General features: G+C 41.8%; 2 protein-coding genes across 2 annotated transcripts; both read left to right on the forward strand.

The window, feature by feature from the left end:
• Positions 1 to 908: 908 nt before the first annotated feature.
• LOC111461475 (E3 ubiquitin ligase BIG BROTHER-like) lies at positions 909 to 5816 on the forward strand. The gene is made up of 8 exons (XM_023105006.1): positions 909 to 1363; positions 2238 to 2413; positions 3246 to 3477; positions 3835 to 3869; positions 3985 to 4029; positions 5050 to 5177; positions 5278 to 5386; positions 5489 to 5816. The coding sequence occupies exons 2-8, from the start codon at positions 2267 to 2269 to the stop codon at positions 5537 to 5539; spliced, it is 747 nt and encodes a 248-aa protein (XP_022960774.1). The 5' UTR covers positions 909 to 1363; positions 2238 to 2266; the 3' UTR covers positions 5540 to 5816.
• Positions 5817 to 9308: 3492 nt separating this feature from the next.
• On the forward strand, positions 9309 to 13074 carry LOC111461345 (extensin-2-like). The gene is made up of 2 exons (XM_023104842.1): positions 9309 to 9448; positions 9485 to 13074. Exons 1-2 carry the CDS (start codon positions 9340 to 9342, stop codon positions 13072 to 13074), a joined length of 3699 nt encoding a protein of 1232 aa, XP_022960610.1. The 5' UTR covers positions 9309 to 9339.
• Positions 13075 to 14028: the final 954 nt, after the last annotated feature.

The raw sequence follows: 14028 nt of genomic DNA on the forward strand, positions 1-14028 counted from the left end.
TACGTATAATCGTCGGTCTCATAAGTTTAAAATACATCTACTAACTTCGATATGAGATCTCACAATCCATCCTTTGAATGTGTAGCATACTCGTTGACACATTGCCCAGTATTTGACAATAATATAATTTATAACAACTCAAGTCCACGGTTACGATATTGTCTACTTTAGCCTGTGACATATTATTATCAGTTTCACGATTTTAAAACGCGTCTACTATCTCTGATGTGGGATCTCACAAAATCCCGTCACTGGATGAACTAAATAATGAAGCCTATAGTTGAAGATCTACTTGGTATTCTCGACGAAACCTATATATATACCCTATTACGATATTGTCTGCTTTAGCCTGTGACGTATCGTTATCAGTCTCACGGTTTTAAAACGCGTCTACTACCCCTGATGTGGGATCTCACAAAATACCGTCACTGGATGAACTAAATAATGAAGCCTATAGTTGACGATCTACTTGGTATTCTCGACGAACCCTATATATAGACCTTATTACGATATTGTCTGCTTTAGCATGTGACGTATTGTTATCAGTCTCACGATTTTAAAACGCGTCTACTACCCCTGAAGTGGGATCTCACAAAATCCCGTCACTGAATGAACTAAATAATGAAGCATATAGTTGACGATCTACTTGGTATTCTCGACGAAACCTATATAGATCCCGTCACTGGATGAACTAAATAATGAAGCATATAATTACCTCTATATATATATATATATATATGTAAAATGAAAAAGTGAAAGTTTGTAGAGTGAAGTTATAATTGAAGCAAGTTTGAAAAAGAAAAAGTATTGATCCATTATCCCATGTGAAATTTAATTAAATCGGAGATGTGAATATAAACATTTAGAACACGAGAGCATCTGATCTTGCTAATCTATATGTATTTGAAAGAGCGATAGCGAAGAAATTTGTAATTGAACAGTGAATCAAAGACGAATCTCTTCTCGCACGCAAACACAAACAAAAGAAAGCGAGAGAAATTCTCTCGGCCTTCGATCCAAATTCGCCGAGAAACCTACACAACCGAACCAAATCAACCACAATCATTCAATCATAGACGCTCTCCTTCTCTTTTCCCCCATTCCTTTCGAATCAATTCCCCTTTTCTTTCCATTTCTTCTCCGATTTCATTTTCTTATAGTTTTCGAGCGCCCCTTTTGTTTGCTTTTGTTTGTTTCCTTCGCCCCTTTGCCTTCCTTTCTCTTCTTCTACACCTTCCCTTTACTTGTTCATCCAATTGGGGTCTTTTTCTGCTGACCCAGATGTTCTTCTGAGCTTTTGGTTCTTGGGATTTGGCGTCGGAGTTGCTTGGTGGATTCTCCGAATCGCTCCGGCGTTTTAAATGTGAGTTTGAAATAACCTACATTTTGGGTTTTCTGTTTGTGTTCAAAGAATTGCTTGCGAAATGATGAAGGAATGTGGTACTCTTTGATGGTTCTTCTTTGGTTGATTGTTGCATGATTTTGTAGAACTTGGATTCTATCAGTTTTCTTATGGGATCTGCTAGCTTAGAGATTTGCTGAGACAGGTTTTGGCTATGGCGGATAGTTTTAGGCGAAATTTCTTGACTGATCTGTGTAATTTGTGTTTGTGTTTACTGAATTACTGCTGCTTCTTCAATCTGTGATATCATAAACTCTATGTTCTTGTAATTCATGTCCTGTGTCTCACATTTAGGGGTAAAATAAAACTGGGTTTGTTGGATGAAAGTCCCACCTCGAGAATGATCCTGGGTTTATAATCAAAGAATGCTATCTCCATTGGTATGAGGTATTTTGGGGAAGCCCATAGCAAAGCCATGAGAGTGAGTCTTTATTAAGGGCCATGCCCTAAACTTAGCCATGTCAATAGAATCCTCAAATGTCGAAAAAAGTATTGTGAGCCTCGAAGGCATAGTCAATCGAGGCTCGACCGCCTCGATTAAGGGGAGGCATACTTTGTTCGAGGGGAGGTGTTGGATGAAAGTCCCACATCGGATAATTTAGGGAATGATCAGAAGCCCAAAGCAAAGCCATGAGAGCTTATGCTCAAAGTGGACAATATCATACCATTGTGGAGAGTCGTGTTCATCTAACCGGGTTTACTTCCGTTTCTGCTTGGAACAATTCAGTCTGGAACAATTCAGTTTGATGAACTCTTGTAGTGGATTTTGGCTTTGCTGAACTGTTTGGAGTGGCTTAGTATTCATTGGGTTTTGTGATGTTTCTGCATTGTACAGAATATTTGTTGGATTCATTTGTATATGAAATGAGTTGGAACAACACGCATACAGAAGAAGTTCATCATGTTAATACCAGTCATCCTTATAACAGTGCTGGAAGTTTTCTGGAATATTTTGAAGGTCTTACCTACGAACACGTAAATTTCATTTTTTCGGATGCTTCGCATTCTCAGGTACTTCAGATCTGCTTGCTTCTGTGTTCTAAACTCCTGAACTTGATTTGTTCCTTGCTCTTGAACTTTTGAATTGGGAGTTTTTTTGTTGTTACACTGTTCTCTGCGTTCAAATTTACCGAACATCATCGTCCTCGCAGCTTATGATTATTTTGTTTTTTTGTCTTTTCTGTTTTTCCTGACCTTTCTTTTGTAACGGTCATTGTCTTCTTTGCGCTTTCCCTTTTGGGCTTCCCCTCAAGGTTTTTAAAACGCGTCTACTAGGGAGAGGCTTCCACACTCTTATAAAGGGTGTTTTGTTCTCCTCCCCAACCGATGTGGGATCTCACAATCCACCCCCCCTTGGGGCCCAGCATTCTTGTTGACACTTGTTCCCTTCTCCAATCGATGTGGGACTCTCAATCCACCCCCATTCGGGCCCAGTGTCCTTGCTGGCACACCGCCTCATGTCCACCCCCTTCGAGGCTTTGCCTCCTCACTGACACATCGGCCGATGTCAGGCTCTGATACCATTGGTAATAGTTCAAGCCCACCGTTAGCAAATATGTCTTATTTGGGCTTTCTCTTCGAGGTTTTAAAACACATCTGTTTGAGAGAGGTTCCACACCCTTATAAATGATGTTTCGTTCTCCTCCCCAACCGACGTGGGATTTCACACCTTTTGAGTCGAATCTTCTTTCAAGTTGAAAGTTGTCTTCCTCTCTTTATAGCTTATTAGCTACCAAAACAATTTCAAATTCAACCATAGTCTGCTCTCTATAGTTGCTGTAATTAATTAGTTTTGATTGTAAATGGAAATGACAATGTAACTTATTAAGTTTCACACTTGCAGGAGAATGTTTACCCTCCGCTGAACTCGAACTTCTATAAGTTCGGGTTTTCAGATTTTGGTAGTCCAACCTATTACAACCAACCTCAAGCTTATAGAATGCATGATCACGAACCCGTAATTTATGAACATAGAAGGCTAGAAAACTTTTCTACTCAGCCTAATGTACAGAGTACAGTAAATCCTGAATTTGAAGAAATTTCAAATACTACAGCCTTTGACAACCATGTAGAATGTAAGTGATACTTCTCAGCATCATCCAAAAGGGTTTTCTAATTGTCTAATATCTGTTGGGTTCACCATTGAGGTTTCCTACAAGTATGCAAAATATTTACTTCTGTAACAACGTTCTAGTAGGAGTGACACATACTACTTCATTGAACATAATTGAAATGAATACATACAATCGGATGAACGTTACGTCTGGAAAAAAACACTGCTTGTTGAAGATTTCTATAAGTTTTTGTCTAGTTGAACACCAAAAAGGAATATGGTTCTTGAAACACGATCTCCCTTGAATTTTTAGTCATCGCGTTACCTCTAAATGATTCATAGTTTTCCTCTCTAGCACTAATGACAACTTTTCTCACAGGTCCAAGGAGACATCGTAATTCACATGATTTTCAGGTTTGTGGGTTTTATATGGTTTGACAAATCAACTTTCTACTTGAAACATGTTTGGCAGGGTGTTTTTTTTTAATCTCAAGATCATTGATGAATGGGTCTTTACCTTTAAGTGTAGGTTGTTTGGCAAGACAATGTAGATCCTGATAATATGACTTACGAGGTTAGTGCATTTGACAAAGTTTTTGTTAACTTGTCTTCTTTTTATTTGTAAGTGAAAGTATCAATTTCCATCAATATATGGAACCCCATAGTCAGAAGAACCAAGTAATGGGGACAGATAAACCATGGGAATTCTAATATCAATTTTAAGATTTACCAAATTCTTGAAGCTACCTTTGATATTAAACAAGGATTTGAACTAGACGAGATAGAATAACTGCAGGCACTTGGAAAAATTCTAGGTTGAGGACATGCCAGAACGTGATGAGACATTAAAACATCTATGATTATTGGGTAATTAGTTTGATAAGGATACGCCAACCTAAGCGTAGGCCAATGGGCATCCTCGACTAGGCGGAGATCCCACATCGGATGGGGAGGAGAACGAAACATTCTTTAAGGGTGTGGAAACCTCTCCCTAGCAAACGCGTTTTAAAAACCTTGAGGAAAAGCCCAAAAGAGGACAATATCTATTAGAAGTGGGTTTGGGCCATTACAAATGGTATCAGAGTCAGACACCAGACGATGTGCCAACGAGGAGACTGAGTCCTGAAGGGGGTGGATTGAGGGTCCTACATTGATTGGAGAAGGGAATGAGTGCCAGCGAGAACTCTGGGTCCTAAAGGAGGGTGGATTGTGAGATCTCACATCGGTTGGGGAGGAGAACGAAACATTCTTTAAGGGCGTGGAAACCTCTCCCTAACAGACGCGTTTTAAAAACCTTGAGGAGAAGCCCAAAAGGGAAAGCCCAAAGAGGACAATATCTGCTAGTAGTGGGCTTGGGTCGTTACCTTTCGAATCCCCCACCCAATGTTATTGAATTCAGAAAATTTGTTTGATAAGATAATGGGCTCTGTGATAGGCCTGCCTGCTGAACTATTATCCTGAGGTCATGATGTTATGTCTGTTTCGAACTAATGCTAAACAAACTTTATACTATGTGTCATCCGATCTAATCGTCTTCGAATGTATGCATTTTTTTTCAATCATTGAATAAAAATCTATAATATTTCAAGTTCAGGAATTACTAGAGTTGGGCGAGACAGTAGGAACTCAAAGTCGAGGTCTTTCGCAAGAGTTGATCGCTTTGATTCCAATATCAAAATACAAATATAGTTTCTTCTCGAGGAAAAAATTTCGTGGAGAGAGGTATATCTTAGTTCATGATGTGTGCATTTATTGGAATATATGTTCCAGTTTGTTTCTTTTTCCTGCTGAGTCTAAGTTTGTTCCTCTTACTTGGATGTAGATGTGTGATATGCCAGATGGATTATAAACGAGGCGATCGACGGATCACTCTGCCGTGCAAACATATCTACCATGCCGGTTGTGGAACCAAATGGCTTAGCATCAACAAGGTATGAAACTTAAGAGTATACCGCTTCTACGAATAACTCTAAACCGAGACCAAAGCCCTTTAGGAGTGTTTTGAGTGAGTAATTTTATGGTTTGTTGTGCAGGCTTGCCCCATATGCTACAAAGAGGTGTTTGGCGATACATCAAAACGCTAAGCCTTTCCGTTCATTGTTTAGATGACAGAAGAACAGAACCTTGTTATTACAATTTTTGTGAAAATATGGAGTGCCAAAGTGAATAAAGATTAGTTCCTTGTGTTAGCTTTATCAGTGTTTGGATTGGGTTTGATATCTCTTGAGTCTTGGTCTTGGGGCGAGCGCCCGAGCGCTCTCGAGTATAGGGAGCAAAGCTTCGAATCAATGAGATATTTTCTATCGTTTTTGTAACTTTGTAGTTACGATTGATGTTTCTTTTATTGTTATAGTTTTATATCCTCGATCAAAAGGTTCGAGCTGCTACCTTGCTTGTTAAACTCAAGAGGTATATATAATAAGTCATCATCGTCCCCTATTTCGTACTCGTTCATATTTTCCTATCTGATACTCTTTTCCAAGTTGTCTACTTTTCCTTTCCCGGAGTCTTATTTATTTACTTATTCTCTTACGTACTTATTATTTTTTTTGGGTTCAAATGAGACGTAAAGGTTAGAACTTTACAATTGGTTTGATTCCTTGTATTGAGTTCGAGTGGTTTTGGGTTCCAAATCTAAAATCTTGTTTTGGTTTTGAGTGGTTTTGTACTTCAAATACTCTAAGCTACCCAAAATATTGCGGGTTGTTGGAACGGAAAGATTGTTGAGAATGAGAAATAGAATTGGGATCGAAGGTGTGTATTTTCATTGATATTCATAACCTTTCAATAGTCTATAAGCTACCCAAAATTTAAACTAATTAAATATTGAGAATAAAATAAAATATATTATCAATCAAAATTAAATATCAAGAATAAAATAAAACAAATAAAAATTAAATATCGAGAATAAAATAAAATATACTACAAATCAAAGGAAAGAATATTAAGGTATAATATCATATATTCCACAACTAATATATTCATTCTTCAAATATTATATTTTAATAAACCAAAATACAGGGTTACTAACTCCACGTCTTATTGGGGTAGAAAATGAACCGACATTGAAGCGAGCCATATGCTTTATACTTGATCTTGTAAATTTACTTGCAACCCTCGATCTCTTGATTGCTCGAGATAGCATTGAGTCTGCTCAATGAAAAGTCCTTGCCAATCAGTGATGGTAGTGGCCGCCAGAAGAACAAATAAAACATAATAAAACACATATTTTAGGAAACACATCCCTCGAAAATAATATAGTAGGAATAATGTTTTAATAAAACTTAATATTACGTGATATTCTTTAAGACTAAACATCCATTTGAATAGAATAATAAATATAAACGGTAAGAACAAAATTAAAAAAAAAGTTGACATGTCGAGCTAGAACGAGAAAAAAATTGTAAGTTGCGCAGAGTCAAAGGTAAGACGTATTATTCCAATAATTATTAAAATAGGAATGTTTATTGTAATACATCATTAATATTTTCACAAGCTGTTGCTCCATGTGCTAAATTTCCAACCATGTTTCTATGTCAACAATTTCTCTCAATCATTACTTCAACTATTGTTTTATTAATTAATATTCAAATATTTGATTGTACCTTAAAAAGACGTGACTTGTGATTTAAATACTATACCACTTCTCACTAGCACTCGTTCTTTTATCCAATCGATGTGGGACTGTCCCCAAATGACGCTGACTGTTCCTTCATCTAATCGATATGGGACCGCCTCCAAATCCACCCTCTTTGGGGCCCAGTGTCCTTACTGGCACACCGCCTCATGTCTACCCCCCTTCGGAGAACAACGAGAAGGCTGACACATCATCCACACCCTTGTAAAGGGGTGATTTGTTCTCCTCCCTAACCAATGTGAGGCATCACAATCCACCCCTTCGAGACCCAACATACCCCCCTTCAAGGAACAGCGAGAAAGCTGGCACATCGTCCACATCCTTATAAAGGGTGATTTGTTCTTCTCCCTAACCAATATGGGACATCACAATCCACCCCCCTTCGGGACCAGCGTCCTCACTGACACTCGTTCCTTTATCCAATCGATGTGGGGATCGCCCCCAAATCCACCCCCTTTAGGGCCCAGTGTCCTGCCAGCCTCGTGTCTACCCCCCTCCGGGGAACAGCAAGAAGGCTGGCACATTGCCATTTGTAATGACCCAGATCCACCGCTAGTAGATATTGTCCTCTTTGGGCTTCCCCGCAAGGCTTTAAAACGCATCTGCTAGAGGAAGGTTTCCACACCTTTATGAAGGGTGATTTGTTCTCCTAAATCGTCACGAAAAATAAAATTCAGGAATCTAATTTTGAAATTAAATTTATAATTTAAACCTAAACAATAATGAAGAAAACGTCACACTTAATTTATTTCTCTCAGTAATTTATTGATATAATATCTTGTAAACTCATTCGATGATAGTTTAATATATAAAATAACTGTTATCGTCTCAAATGTTGACCATTTGAATTTCATTATGCAATTCTTAATTATTTTCTTTTAATAAATGAGGTGTCACTCTCATTTCTTAAAAACATAACCTTATAAGTTGTCTAATATTATTATAGGACCTCATCTATGGTTATTTTAATAACATGTTTGGTTTAAGGTTTATATCATGTGAATAATCAATTCCTTCAACTACTTGATGGTTAGAAATATGATAATATATGACTTGACTTTATTAACTAAATAAGAATGCACCTAGACATATAATTATATATTTTTTTTAATTCAACGTGTTTTGGTAGAAATTCAAATATTTAGTCACTTAGTCGATAATACATTTTATAACCAGTTGAATTATATGCTCGTGTTGACATCAAATAATACTAATTTTGCACCGTCTAAATTAGAAAATATATAAATTTTGTATTTCTGAACATTTGATTCTTAATCGAGAATATATATCTTAACAAATTAACTATGCTCGAGTTGATATCTAGTAGTATAAGATTATGACAGCATGTGTTGTAACGGCCCAAGTCCAGAGGCTTTCCCTTTCGGGGTTTCCTTTAAGGGGGCTTTAAAACGTGTATGCTAGAGAAATGTGGGTGTTTCGTTCTACTCTCCAACCAATGTAGGATATCACAATCCACCCATCTTCAGGGTCCAGGGTCCTCGTTGGCAGTTGTTCCTTTCTCTAATCGATGTGGGACCCGCCAAATCTGTTGAGGATTATTAGGAGTGAGTCCCACATTGGTTATTTTAGTGAAAGATCATGGGTTTACAAGCGAGGAATACTATCTCCATTGGAATGAGGTCTTTTGGGAAGCCCAAAGCAAAGCCATGAGAGCTTATGCTCGAAGTGGACAATATCATACCATTGTAAAGAGTCGTGTTCGTCTAACAAAATCCACTCCCCTTTGCGGTCAGCGTCGTTACTGGCACAAATGTTTCGTTCTCCTCTCCAACCAAAATGGAATATCACATGTGTGATTCAACTCTTTCTTTTAAGCCCAAACAAAGTGCCATGCATGTCTCAAAAAAAAAAAAAAAAACATATATATCTATATTATATACACACACATTATTGAGTTTATTATATTCATTTGACTTTATATAATTATGAGGCATGTTTTTTTAATTCGATTTTGTCAAACATTGTTTGTTGCCATTTGTTGGGTAAGGGGAATGTTTGTTCTTGCATTTGTGAGACATTTAAATGTTTCTTGGTTCATTTTGCCGACAGTGATCCCTCCCAACACGTTCTTGTTCTTATTTTGTATTAAACAAAAAATGTTTTTTTTTTCTTTTAATTTGATTTTGTCAAGAACAATCACTATAAAAGGAGTTTGGAACATGTTCATTAAACATAAAAACATATTTCTTCGCTCTTTCCCCATTAGATATCTAGTGGGACAAAGAAATGGAGATTTCGAAACCTTCGGGGCATTGGCTCCCAATGTTTTCGGTTGTCGCATTATGTTTTCTTGCTACGACGGTCGTTGCAGGTAAGAATCAGTATGTTTATGCCTTACCGCCACCTCCATCACCGTACTATTACAAATCTCCACCACCACCATCACCATCTTCGCCGCCACTGTACTATTATAAGTCACCACCTCCACCGTTATATTCTCCACCCCCGCCATCTCCATCACCACCTCCTGCATATGTTTATAAATCTCCTCCACCACCTTCATCCCCACCTCCACCAACTTATATTTATAAGTCGCCTCCTCCTCCACGTGATAAACCACAACCACCAGATTATGATAAATCTCCACCACGACCTTACGTCTATAAATCTCCTCCTCCACCATCTCCATCACGTCCTCCATATTTCTACAAATCTCCCCCGCCTCCATCTTCTTCACCTCCTCCTCCATACTATTATAAGTCTCCTCCACCACCGTCTCCCTCTCCACCGCCTCCGTATATTTACAAATCTCCCCCACCGCCATCACCATCCCCACCACCTCCATACGTCTATAAATCTCCCCCTCCGCCTTCTCCATCACCGCCACCTCCTTATGTTTACAAATCTCCCCCACCTCCATCTCCTTCACCTCCTCCGCCATACTATTATAAGTCTCCTCCACCACCATCACCATCTCCCCCACCACCATACGTCTATAAATCTCCGCCTCCCCCATCTCCATCACCTCCACCTCCATACGTCTACAAATCTCCCCCACCACCGTCTCCGTCTCCACCGCCTCCATATATTTATAAATCTCCTCCACCACCATCACCATCCCCACCACCTCCATACGTCTACAAATCTCCCCCTCTGCCATCTCCATCACCACCACCTCCATACGTCTATAAATCTCCCCCTCCGCCGTCTCCATCACCACCACCTCCATACATCTACAAATCTCCCCCTCCACCGTCTCCATCACCGCCACCTCCATACGTCTATAAATCCCCGCCTCCACCATCTCCTTCACCTCCACCTCCATACGTCTACAAGTCTCCCCCACCACCATCACCATCCCCACCACCTCCATACGTCTACAAATCTCCCCCTCCGCCGTCTCCATCACCGCCACCTCCATACGTCTATAAATCCCCGCCTCCACCATCTCCTTCACCTCCCCCTCCATACGTCTACAAGTCTCCCCCACCACCATCACCATCCCCACCACCTCCATATGTCTACAAATCTCCCCCTCCACCGTCTCCATCACCGCCACCTCCATACGTCTATAAATCCCCGCCTCCACCATCTCCTTCACCTCCCCCTCCATACGTCTACAAGTCTCCCCCACCACCATCACCATCCCCACCACCTCCATATGTCTACAAATCTCCCCCTCCACCGTCTCCATCACCGCCACCTCCATACGTCTATAAATCCCCGCCTCCACCATCTCCTTCACCTCCCCCTCCATACGTCTACAAGTCTCCCCCACCACCATCACCATCCCCACCACCTCCATATGTCTACAAATCTCCCCCTCCACCGTCTCCATCACCGCCACCTCCATACGTCTATAAATCCCCGCCTCCACCATCTCCTTCACCTCCCCCTCCATACGTCTACAAGTCTCCCCCACCACCATCACCATCCCCACCACCTCCATATGTCTACAAATCTCCCCCTCCACCGTCTCCATCACCGCCACCTCCATACGTCTATAAATCCCCGCCTCCACCATCTCCTTCACCTCCCCCTCCATACGTCTACAAGTCTCCCCCACCACCATCACCATCCCCACCACCTCCATATGTCTACAAATCTCCCCCTCCACCGTCTCCATCACCGCCACCTCCATACGTCTATAAATCCCCGCCTCCACCATCTCCTTCACCTCCACCTCCATACGTCTACAAATCTCCCCCTCCCCCATCTCCATCACCGCCACCTCCATACGTCTACAAATCACCCCCTCCACCATCACCATCCCCACCACCTCCATACGTCTACAAATCTCCCCCTCCGCCATCTCCATCACCACCACCTCCATACGTCTATAAATCTCCCCCTCCGCCGTCTCCATCACCACCACCTCCATACATCTACAAATCTCCCCCTCCACCGTCTCCATCACCGCCACCTCCATATGTCTACAAATCTCCCCCTCCGCCGTCTCCATCACCGCCACCTCCATATGTCTACAAATCTCCCCCTCCGCCGTCTCCATCACCGCCACCTCCATATGTCTACAAATCTCCCCCTCCGCCGTCTCCATCACCGCCACCTCCATATGTCTACAAATCTCCCCCTCCGCCGTCTCCATCACCGCCACCTCCATATGTCTACAAATCTCCCCCTCCGCCGTCTCCATCACCGCCACCTCCATATGTCTACAAATCTCCCCCTCCGCCGTCTCCATCACCGCCACCTCCATATGTCTACAAATCTCCCCCTCCGCCGTCTCCATCACCGCCACCTCCATATGTCTACAAATCTCCCCCTCCGCCGTCTCCATCACCGCCACCTCCATATGTCTACAAATCTCCCCCTCCGCCGTCTCCATCACCGCCACCTCCATATGTCTACAAATCTCCCCCTCCACCGTCTTCATCACCTCCACCTCCATACGTCTACAAGTCTCCCCCACCACCATCACCATCCCCACCACCTCCATACGTCTACAAATCTCCCCCTCCACCGTCTCCATCACCGCCACCTCCATACGTCTATAAATCCCCGCCTCCACCATCTCCATCACCTCCACCTCCATACGTCTACAAGTCTCCCCCACCACCATCACCATCCCCACCACCTCCATACGTCTACAAGTCTCCCCCACCACCATCACCATCCCCACCACCTCCATACGTCTACAAATCTCCCCCTCCGCCATCTCCATCACCACCACCTCCATACGTCTATAAATCTCCCCCTCCACCGTCTCCATCACCACCACCTCCATACGTCTATAAATCTCCTCCACCACCATCACCATCCCCACCACCTCCATACGTCTACAAATCTCCTCCTCCGCCATCTCCATCCCCACCACCTCCATATGTATATAAATCTCCCCCTCCGCCTTCTCCATCACCACCACCTCCATACGTCTATAAATCTCCCCCTCCACCAACTCCATCACCACCACCTCCATACGTCTACAAATCTCCCCCTCCACCGTCTCCATCACCGCCACCTCCATATGTTTATAAATCTCCCCCTCCGCCGTCTCCATCACCACCACCTCCATATGTCTACAAATCTCCCCCACCACCATCTTCTTCACCTCCTCCACCATACTATTATAAGTCTCCTCCACCACCGTCTCCCTCTCCACCGCCTCCGTATATTTACAAATCTCCCCCACCACCATCACCATCCCCACCACCTCCATACGTCTATAAATCTCCTCCACCACCATCACCATCCCCACCACCTCCATACGTCTACAAATCTCCCCCTCCACCGTCTCCATCACCACTACCTCCATATGTCTATAAATCTCCCCCTCCGCCCTCTCCATCCCCGCCACCTCCATACGTCTATAAATCTCCTCCCCCACCATCACCATCCCCACCACCTCCCTACGTCTACAAATCTCCCCCTCCGCCGTCTCCATCACCGCCACCTCCATATGTCTACAAATCTCCCTCACCACCATCTCCTTCACCTCCTCCACCATACTATTATAAGTCTCCCCCACCGCCGTCTCGCTCCTCACCATCGCCATATGTTTAAGAATCTCCTTCACCACCGTCACCATCCCCACAAACTCCACACTTCTACGAATCTCCTCCACCATCTCCACACTACTTTAACTCACCACCTCCAACATCTTCACCACCGCCTCCTCTGTTTCTTTACAAATTTCCACCCTACATTTACAATCTCCTTACATTTATAAATAAGTTATATTCTTAATATTTATATGGTCTGCAAGGAACTTCAATATTTGAAGTTGTATTTGGTTAATTGAGTTAACTTTGTTTTATAAGCTTTTGTATTCTACAGTGTTATCAAATGTATTATCATCTTTCTTTAAATTTGAATTCCATGTTATGAGATTGAGATTGTTTTTACTCTCATTCCTCTTGTTCTTTTGAATATTTTTGAATATTTTTGTACCTATCCTATGACATAAATATATTAAAATGCTTCCAAGAAACCATCTTATTTGAAGATATTTTGAACAAAATAAGTCAAATAGTTTGCTAGCTTCTAAATACGACATATATCATTTAGCACTAATGGCTGAAAATGCATATTCTCATTCATTGAAAACACATTAACATTGGGGTAGTTGCGAAAATATGCAATTTGACCCATAATTTTAAAGTCGTATTCTCTGATGTGGCTACGCTAAACGGGTCATTGAATGTGTATTTACTATTCTACACACGGCTCGTATATGTGAATATGGACTCACTAGTCGGTTCACACACCTTCTAAGCCCCTTTCATGTTTGGGCTAACATTCTTTGGTGTTATTCTCGGACTCCCAGTAGAAATAGTGACCGTCGTAGCATCATGATAAACATAATGATCATTTTCCCTGATGCATATTAACATACAGTGATACATGAGGTCCCAACATTTTTCACATTCATTAAACCATGTAAAACAACCGCTCCCATTTTCCTTCATATCATATCAATTTATATCATAGCCTTTAAAACATATATTGGGGTTGTAG

Source organism: Cucurbita moschata, unplaced genomic scaffold (genome assembly GCF_002738365.1).
Source record: "Cucurbita moschata cultivar Rifu unplaced genomic scaffold, Cmos_1.0 Cmo_Scf00025, whole genome shotgun sequence".
Taxonomy (NCBI): domain Eukaryota; kingdom Viridiplantae; phylum Streptophyta; class Magnoliopsida; order Cucurbitales; family Cucurbitaceae; genus Cucurbita; species Cucurbita moschata.